Source organism: Apis dorsata, unplaced genomic scaffold, assembly GCF_000469605.1.
Source record: "Apis dorsata unplaced genomic scaffold, Apis dorsata 1.3 scaffold_577, whole genome shotgun sequence".
NCBI lineage: Eukaryota > Metazoa > Arthropoda > Insecta > Hymenoptera > Apidae > Apis > Apis dorsata.
In genome coordinates, this window is record NW_006263787.1 from 519,247 (window position 1) to 530,138 (window position 10,892).

At 35.2% G+C, this 10,892-nt stretch overlaps 1 protein-coding gene across 1 annotated transcript in view; it reads left to right on the plus strand.

Moving 5' to 3' along the window:
• LOC102678514 (homeobox protein unplugged) overlaps nt 1–10,046 on the plus strand; it is a 10,797-nt gene extending 751 nt beyond the window's left edge. The window contains exons 2-3 of the mRNA XM_031513098.1: nt 847–1,158; nt 8,615–10,046. Of these exons, the coding sequence (XP_031368958.1) occupies nt 888–1,158; nt 8,615–9,390 (1,047 nt within the window). The 5' untranslated portion in view covers nt 847–887 and the 3' untranslated portion in view covers nt 9,391–10,046. The remainder of the gene's footprint in view (nt 1–846; nt 1,159–8,614) is intronic.
• The last annotated feature ends 846 nt before the right edge of the window (nt 10,047–10,892 follow it).

The following is a 10,892-nucleotide window of genomic DNA, read 5'->3' on the forward strand; positions in this document are numbered from 1 at the left end:
ATTTTTCTATTCATTCATTCTCTGTTAAACATTTAAATATATTAATTATTATTATTAATATTTACAATATTTCTCAATTATTCTCATTATATATAATGAAAAATTTATAAAGTTTTATTCATTTCCGTATTTACACATGAAATGTATATTTTATTCAAAATAGCTGCATTTTAAAATTAAGTTATTAGAATAAAATTACTTATTTGATGTTATATTATTGTATTGATTATTTAATTCCTTAAGAGTATCGAGAAATAGGAAAATATTCATTATTTACAGAAATATATTATTTAAAATATACCCGATTTATATATAAATTTATAGAATATAAAATAAAATATAAATCTCATCAATTAATTATCCGTTACATATATTCTACAACCTCGTTTTCATTCTGAATCTTGTAATTACCGGATGTAGCATGCATAATTTAATCCGTGAACGCCCTACTTTTTCCGGGGAATGAAGTTTACTTAAAATAAATTCCTCTGAACGTCATCTTAAGAATGTAATAAGCTTCAGATTTATACGACATTGCAATTTTCATAGATCGTTTTTTTAAAAATAAATCGTCGCGGATAAAAATCAAAATAATATTTCATCGTGACATTTGATTTCGTACGATATTCATAGAAACTATTATCTTCGTTGATATACGTATCAAAATAACGATACTCTAAATTACGCGATAAATACAATCATGTACATTATTTATTAAAAAACACTTATGGAAAAAATTAATAAAATAGAATTAATATCAAGCTCTATTTACAAATTGTTACGATTATTCGGGTATATAAATTTCTTTAGAGCAAATATTGATTGATTAATTTTTCGTGGTTCCAGGTTTCGGAGTGCCGCTCGGTTTGTACGGTGCATGGCTACCGATGCGGATGTACGGTAGCGGCGGGACTTCCGGTGTCCCAATGTTACCAGCGCATACCTCCGCCAGTTATCCGTCTCATCAGGATCTTTATCAGAATCGGTTGTCGCAACATCTCGGCCCAGGAACGAATCACCTTCAAGGCGCGGCTTATCCGATCCCTTGTCACCGTGGTTCAAATAATCGTGGCTCGACCAGTTTCACGGATAGCGAGGACGATGGTAGTATCGATTCACCGGCATCACCTGCTCACGATCTTTCTAAATCGAGACACGGTAAGAGTTGAGAGTTGTATTATATATATAAATTATATATAAATTTTTACTACTTTTACTACTTTTGAATAATTTTTAATAAGTGGTAATTAGATTTAAATTACAAATTTAATTTTATCAATTTTCACGCGTTAATCGTTGTTTTCGATTTATGATTTTTGAATTAGATAAATATTGTATGATGATGATGTAATGTTACACGAAGCACGTACTACGATAGATACTCAAGATTGAACATCTTTGATTCTTCGATGGTTTATTAACCACTGCACCGACGTGCAAACGGGATCGTGAAATACCTATTTATTTATATTCTGCTATTAACTTACAGCCATCGGTAATTCTATATTCGAGGCACGGGCGAGCTCTATACCATAGCTCGATGTCTGACGGTTGTTAGTGTTAACAGGATGCGGGAGTGATCGTTTCAATTATTTCTAGGACTGACGAAACACGGTAGCAATTAGCAATTGAACGATCGATCAGAATCTTATTAGAACGATGGTAAATCCGGTTTACATGTGTCTTCAACGAATGACGTTTCTTTCAATGTATTCAATAACTTTGATTTCTTGACGCTTTAGAAAATCATTAGGTATTCATTAGCACGTTCAATGTATCTCTTTACTCATACTTTATAAAGTTGCAAAAGATCAATCATCATAGAACAGCTTTGTTATTTGTTATTAGTTTAAAAAAATTCCTACGAATTTTTCTCGTAGGTACGTAGATTTTTCATCGATTTCACGGAAAAATACAATACGACAAATTATCGATCGGATCGAAGAAATTTCCGAACATCGCCCTTCTGTTCGGGGAACAGGGGTTCTTCGTCGAATGTTCGCCCGGCGTTTGAAATTCGGCCAGGATTCACCGAGTACCGTATCACGTACTTAAGCGCGTGTGCGTACGGAATTTTACAGATGTGTGCGAGCTGTATGAGATTTGACTTTGGGACGCTATAATTTATGCACGCTTCTGTGGATCTCGGGCCCTTTGCCGGCTTCGATCGTGGCGACTGCGATCGTAGTCGAGGATACGCTCCTGGAATCCTTAAACGATTCATCGCGATTTTTTTCGATTCGCGTTTCTCTCCGTGACACAGATGGCGTTTTCCTTTTCCTTGCTCTCCGTTGAGGGAAGGAAAAGACGATGGAAATTTTTGAATTTCATTTGTCATTTGTTATTTTTGTATTTCCTTCTTTTCTTTTCTTTTTTTCTAATTTGAGAAAGATTATTATTTAAAATTGTAAAAATAATTTATGAAAGGATAAGTACCTTTCTCAGCTATCTGTTGACTAAATTGAGGATTATAATTGCTCCAAAGAGCATTATTCGAGTTAATGAACTCTGATCACGAATCAACGAAGTCACGTAATACGTTGCTTGCTTACTAATCACTTTTCGTTCCCATTTCGTCCAATTTATTATCCCTTTCCTTCTCTGAAATACACTGCATGGAATGATCGAAGAATCACCGACGCAAATTAATTTAACCCTCGGTTAACTTGTTAATTAGAATGACCTCCATGATATGATATTACAATTATACGATTATGGACGCTTATGCAAATTTTGCGCCTATACAAATATCTTCCCTCCTCCCTAAACAATGTTCCAGTACACTTAGAATTCCTCTACATTCGAATTAAATTTGGAAAATCAATGTATTTTCCTGATTCTTATATTTACATTCTATTACATTCGATTACATTCTTCAAATTAAAACAATACTGCTAATTTAAAACAAATTTTACTACCATACAAGTTCTATCGTATCCAAATTAAAACTATAACTTGAAGCAATAATATCCAAAGCAAGTTCGAAATTTCTTACGTTCCTCTCCAAGGGAAACTCGAGAAACAACAACCGCCTAATTGTTTCGAACAGGTCCGTAATGGGTCGCGACGGTTGTTCGGCCGATGCCGCGATGGTGGGGAGGCCGATGTGTTCGATGGAAAGTCGAAACTCGCCGATCACGTATTTCCGAAGGCGGCGCGGGGGCGAACGGACGATCGACGAAGTCGCGCGCATTTATTCGTGGCCGATCACTTTTTATTGATGTACCGCCGACCGAGGCGATTTCGTATGCGCAACGAAATGGCTTCGAGGAATCTGTCATCGGTCATTTATGACGCACCGTGCCGAACCGGTGTGCCGATCGTTACGACGAACACGCCGATCGAGAGACGTATCGCCCTCTCTATTCTTAGCCCCCCGTACATCGGAAACGATCCACCTGAATCGTTTTCTCCTGGTTCGGTTCTCTGTGCTCCCGTCGGTTTTATCGTTTTATGCCTTTTTTTTTCTCTTTCTCTTTTTTTTTCTCTCTCGTCGCCATGTACCATTGTATATAAAGAGGTTTCAATGGAGGAAGTTCTTACTGTGATCGAACCGCCTCAATGTATTTTACGTTCGTGACATATGTATGAGTCTCTCTCTGAGGTCAGACTGGTTATAACTCCTCTCTCTCTCTTTCTCTTTCTCGTAATTTTTTTGTTTATCATTGGTTAGGTTTGATTTTGTTAAGTTGATTAATAAATTAAGTAATAAATAAGAAAGAAGTTTTTGTAAATATAAAGTAAAAAAGATTTTTGCGAATACATTCGTTCTTGGAAACGAATTTCTTTTGCTGAATGAATTTTATTCAACATTTGTTTTTAACTTTTCTAACACATTTTCTAACCGACATTTCCAATTTTCATTCATTCAGCGAATTGTCACGTACATTTTATGTGGTTTTCATTTAAGAGACGATCGATCATATAATTCTATTTGCGTGGTGTCTGGATCGCTTTAAACGAACCGCGAGTCTCAAAACGGTTTCAATCTCACTAATGAAATTTTTATCTAATTGTGTCATTTAGCTAGCAATAGATCGAATATATGAATGAATCCTTTTTCCGTTTGGAATTTTTCGAAGCAAAATTTTTATTTTTATTTTTATTTACCTGGGATTTTGTAAAAATAAATATCAGTAAAAATTCCATTTATTAATATTTGCTTCTATCTTAATATTTTTAAATTTTTACAAAGAATTTTATCAAATCACAGGATACGAAATGATTGAATAATAAAAGAATTTGTAAATTTTAATAAATCTATTTTTAATTATTTATATATGAATAGTATAAAGTTATTCACGAAGATTAAATGGTAACAATTTTCAAGAATCGTATATATCTGAAAATTCTTTATAAATTTCACTACTTTTTAATGGAATTTCCTTTCATTAAGAAAAATGATAGACATTGCATTGAAAAGTGACGCGGAAAATTAATCGTATTAAAGAAACGTTATGGATGAATAAAGTTATGAATATAAATAAAATAGTAAAATATATCGATCGTGAATTAAATGAAATTATCCAATGAATGACTATTTGATGGCAGTATGAATGAGATCTTTTAAATCATAGAGAATTTATAGAATCTTAAAGAATTCGTTCCATCTGATAAATGTTCGAAATGAATTGAAACGACGTGCATAATAATTTTTCAGAGATTGATATATGAATTAATTCTCATTCTATTAAATGAAAAAGTCGAGCAGAGATTTGACAAGTTTATTTTCTAATCTGATTCACACTTGATGAATGCTTTTCCCCAATATTTTTTCATTTGCATTTCCCTTCAAATATTTATTTTGCTCTCGAGAAATAACGTGCATTTATTGTATATTTGATAAGAATCGATTCAAAAATTTATTCTTCTTTTTAAAACGTTGAAAATATTGTTATTAAAAGAGAAAATCTTTTCCCCCTTTTTATATTGAACAATTTAAATTTATCTACAATTTCTAAAATTTTTTATATTATATCTAAATTTATTAATTGAGAAATTTTGAAAGAAGTTTTCATTTTTTTATTAGAAAAAGTTTCTTTTCAGATTAAAGATTAAAATGAAAATAATCGCGGTTTCTGTGTCATTTCAATCACTTTTCGTTTCCATTAAGAATTTCTTACATTAACTTCATTGAATTTCAACAATCAGCTTCACGACTTCACTAAACGATTTCGTCTGCTCGTTAAATAGTATGATTTATTTAATAGCTATGTCAAATAACATTTAGTCGCATCGATCGCAAATTTAATTGACGTTAGTCAAGATATCGATTAGGAAGCAAGAATTATGATGTCTATAATTTATAAAGACTGAAATTTAATATAACACGAAGAAATATAATCATTCTCAACTCGTTAAATTATATTTAGATATTAATTGTAAAGAATCTTTCACGAACTTTTCAATATTCTTTTATTATCGAGCAAAGCGAAAACATTCTTTCTGCTTTTCCAGCAGAATCTCGATTTTTTTTTTTTTCTTATTCATTACCCATCGTGATCCCTATGGCGAGCAACACGGCAAAGGAGGGGTCGTCTTGCCGTGCTTCATTCCCAAGAAGAAACCAAATTCTGAGGAAAAAAAAACTTGTCCAAGGGGAGCAGCACGATCTGAATTGGACCCTTCGATTACTCGAATCAGTTAATGGCTTCGCAAAATAAAGAATTGGCTAAATACAGATCATCCACGTTGATTTATCGATAATTATTCTTGATTAAATTAAAATCCAATCGTCTAAGAATTTTTATAAATATAAAATTTATCGAAATATTCAAAAATGCATGTAACTTCTGTTCTGTTTTGTCGGTTTAATATTTATGTCGAGAACCAATTCACAGTAAAATTATCTTGTTAATAGGAAGTCTAATGAATAATCCATATCAAATGGATATAACCTAGATATGTCTTTATGTGTATGTGTGTAAATATTTAAAACATTTATAGCTCGATGATATCGTAATATCGACAGTATGAAATTTCTTTTCGAGGTATCGATTAAATGATATTGTTTCCAACTCTGATATCATCGATGCAATTTATTTACTTTCGAAAATGATAGAAATATATACTTTACATATAAAGAAAAAATATATATATAATAAAAATAATATTCAATATATTTTAGAAATTCAATTATTAAAAGAAAGAAAGAAAAAAAAGAAGAAGAATAGTAAAATAGAAAAAAAATAGGATAATGAGTTAAAGGGAAATTTCCAAGTTTCAGAACGATAAAGCAATCGGTGGAACTGAATAAAAAGGCATCTTATTACATAACTAATTCTATTTCAAACCGTAAATACCGTGAACGTAGCATAAGATAATAGCTCGATGTCTTCTCTGTCATAAAACTCTCGAAATGATTACTTTACAATCGCAGAAGGGGTATTACAGTTTATCGAACTACGTTATAGCATGAGTTTCACTCGCTTTTAGGAGAAAAAAAAAAGAAGAAGAATGATTTTTTATCTATTATGGGCAAAATATGACAATTTTCATGTGATGATAGTGAAAAAAAAGGAACTTAGGGTGATACATCTGTTTCCAACGTTTTTCAAAACGTTCGCTCGACGAGAATATATCATAAAGATATAGTATAGTTCCATACAACGCCATTCCGACGGGTGCAGGAACCGGATCGAACCTCGAATTGGCGAATCGCCAATATCTTGGTGCACTCCAGCTAGTATAGACAACTGTACTTACCGTGTTTCATTGCATATCATAGTGATAATCGCAAGCAATGAATTCTATAATTTTCAAATTGAAATAAAACATAATGCGTTAACAATTTTAACACATTAAATTTACAATTGTTGCAATTATTGTTACTTTAAATGTAACTACCTCAACTTCAATTCACTTTGAAAAAAAATAAACACATTCATTTATAATATCTTCCAAATAAAAATTTCCAAGCTTTTTCTATACTATTCTATATCTATCATTAAATTTATCCAAAAAAGAGTTTTCAACTGTTGCGACAATTTGAACAATTAAATTTAATAATACGTGTTTAAATATCACGATCCCGCGTCAATTGATGCGCCAGATCCGATAGGTTAAATGTCGATAATTCCCAATTTTCTAAACATAGAACACGAGAGACGTCTTCTGGCGTATCGAGCAATTGCTCTATACAAAGTTAATGGCGAGGAAAGAGCGCGGAATAGAGATGTAACGGTATCGTTTCAACGATCGATCAGTCTTCGCGTATCGTATAAAATGTAAAGACCACTAGGGGACAACGCCCGAACGTTTGTCCACGGTGTGCATCGTGGTCTCGTCTCTCTCGTATACGCGGAAGCGTATGGCCCATTCAATCGAAACTCTTTGAATTAATAAACGTACGGGTGCATCAAACTTACCCTCCTCCCCCCGTTGAGGTAACTTCGTCGCAGAAACTTGATGTTGCGCGTTGTATCGTAAGCGCGGAACGGTCGTAAACAACGAAAATAAAAGAATAAAAGAAGGCGGAAGCTATAATCTCGACAACTTGTAAATGATTGTTGTATAGGAGTTGCGAGTTTTCCACGATCGTTATTCATTTCTGGTCGTGATATCTGAGTACATCGATAATGACGATGATGGTCTCTTTGATTCGATATTGCTCGAGCCATGATAATATACAATTTTTGACAAAAAGTATTCGATCAAAATAGAATAATGTAGATTTATATGAATTATATGAATGCGTTGAAAATTTTACATATATTGAAATTGCTAAATGTACAAAACAAGATAATGATAGATATATTATGATTATAGAAATTGTTTATGATGGATTTGGAACCATAGTGAATGAAAATTTTCAAGTATTCCTGTTTAATTGAGCTTTCAAAAAAGAATTGATAATCATAGTAACTTTAAATTTATAAAACATTGATATATCCGTTTTTTATTTCTGTTTTATATTGCTCGTATTTCTCAAGTTTCGCTCATCGATTTTTGTGGTACTATCGAGCAGTCTGGTAAATAATTTTTATAAAGAGCTTTGATATCTAAATGACGATTCCGAATAACCTATAGTCATCGACTAAAAGTTTTATCAAGACTTAAACACATTTCTTCCAAGAATTTCTCACTTCACCATTACCATTACGAAAGGAAACTTTTTCATTCGAGGCTCATTAATATTTTATTTGTACATCAACTAAAGTACATAAAACGCGGTGAAATAATAAAACAATACTTTGTTCGTCGCTGTTTACTATAAGTGGAGTGTTCAGCTGGCTTGTAAGAGACCGAGGGAAAAGAGAATAGAACACGTGGAAAATAACAGAGTCAGGAAGCGAAACTTCGATCGAGAGACATACGCTTTATGGTCGAGGCAGTTGCATGTCCCGCATATTAAATCTTCTTCTTCTTCTCAAACTGTATTGCTGTTAATTCCAATTAATTCCGTCGAATACTGAATGCAATTGTCCAGTCGCACAATGATAAATCACGAATAATGAATCCCTTTTTCAAGATTCTAATCATTACAACATTAAACAAGATATATTTTCCATCAGCAATAAAGAAGAAAAAAATTTCAAAACTTCCTGACAGCCAAATCTTCATATAAATTCGCACTTAAGAAATAATTTCCTCATCGTGCACTCGTTGATTTCAGGTTCAGAAAATGGTCGCGCCTCGGCGGACAGCGAGGACGAAGGCGGAGGACTAAGCGTGACCGGCGAGGGTCACGATGCGACCGACACGATGTCCAGCAACGCGTCCAGCAACGTGAGCCCCGGGGGATCCCTAGAAAATGGCCAAGGCACGTCGACAAGCGGATCAAGCAACAACAACAACAACAACAACAAGGCCAGACGAAGGCGAACAGCGTTCACCTCTGAACAATTATTGGAACTGGAACGGGAGTTCCACGCGAAGAAATACCTAAGCCTCACCGAGAGATCTCATATCGCCCACGCGTTGAAATTGTCGGAGGTCCAGGTGAAAATCTGGTTCCAGAATCGGAGAGCCAAGTGGAAAAGAGTGAAGGCGGGGTTGAGCGGCGGTGGTGTCGGATCCGGGGCGAATAGCTTGGCGACACCTGGTGCCTCGAGCAGGCATAACGGCGCGGCCGGGCAACATTCTGGGAACGGTACCAGGATCGTCGTTCCGATTCCTGTTCACGTTAGCAGACTGGCTGTCAGATCTCACCACCATCACTTGGAGAAGTGTGCCAGGCCGCCGAGAGTCAGGCCAACCGCCGAGAATCCTGCTTCCAGCGCATCCTCGTCCGTTCTGGGAGATGCTCTTGGATTGGTTAATTCATCCATTAATCTGAGCGGCCAGGTACAGAGTCCTTTGAGCAGCGGAGTCGGAATCGGGGTCGGTGTCGGACTGAGAGCCTTCACGGTTCCCTCTCATCGCGGTGGACTTAGTTCTTCCGGCAGGTAGTGAAAGCTAAGAAGTGAATTGTGTTGATATTAATTGGAGATACGTGATGAGAAAGGTTTTCTCATTATTTACGAGGAGGGATGTTGGAAAGGAATTAATGTTGATAGGGACGTTGATGATGAAGCGAAGATCGTTGATGAATTACTGATTGTGGAGTTGTGTAGTGATCTGGATATTACTATGAGAGGATGAATTACGAGGAAGAATATCTTCGATGGAAAAGAGAAAGAATATTGTATAAGTGATTTATTATGTTAACTTGAATAACGAAATTCTTGGAAACCTGTGATGCCTTCGATTCACTTCGAAGTACTATCTCTTCTATCGTTCAATTCTCCCTCGTGATTCATCCAAATTATTCCAAAATCGTCCAATATTTTCTACCACGATCGAGATCAACTTGTAAATAAGTGTACCCATTCTTGATGATTGAAAATGACTGTGTAAATAGCTTTCGCACAGCGTACTGCCTGGACTGTATTCTCCCGAACAGGGGTCGTAGGTCGTACTTGTAGATAATTTCCTTACGTTTAAGCGAGTCTCTGCTCCAGAACTAGTTGTGGCACGATGATATCGAATCGATCGAGCCTGCGATCATCATGTGGAGCGAAAGTGTATATCGAGAAGGCAATAAAACGTGCGAATATCATGTGAAATATCGTGTTCCTGTGAATACCATATCATTGATTCCCAGCTTTATACGGCATCAACGATATTATAAAGACGCTTGTAATACGTGATGACTTTTCGAAATTTATATATTCAATTTATAAGTCACACGAATCTCAACATTTCCTTCTCTAAATTCCTTAAAATTCCTTTAAAAAATTTATTAACGACTCGTTCCACTAATAAAATAACACCTCGTATTTCAATTAAAATGATAATTCAACAAAAAAAAGAGAACTTGAGAACTTTTTTGATCCAATTTTTCTAACAAAATAGAAAACTTCATTCACACGTTCCTCAAATATATTTGATAAATACCTTTTCTTACGAGAAGAAAGAAGAAAGAAAATCACTTTTATTCGCACGAGAATCGACGAAAAGAAGCTACATCTGCCAAACTCTTCGAGAAATTCTTTTCAAGAATCCGACCTTTCAAGATTCTCGTGCCCACGTCGAGTTCAACCTCGAGACAAATTAGCTGGCTGCACAATGCGCCAATGCATATCGACGAGCGGTTAGGTTGCACGGCTGAAAGTGGCATATGGGGTCACGCCTACGAGGCGTTCAAGGGAGGTGTGCATGGGGCCAGATTTTTTCCATACTCTCTCTACGAAGCACGCGCCGTAGTCTGCGAAAATACGTACCCCGCCTGTGGTGTGCAGCCTGCAATTTTCCACGTCAAGGTGATCCCATGGGAGACACCGATCTCGTTTGGGAGCCGACAAAAGCGAACCCAGCACCCCTTCGAGAAATCTGATTCGACGTAATTGTCAAAACAACTCGAAAATCGATTATCGGGAGCGATTGGGGTAAGAAAAAAAAAAAAAAAACGA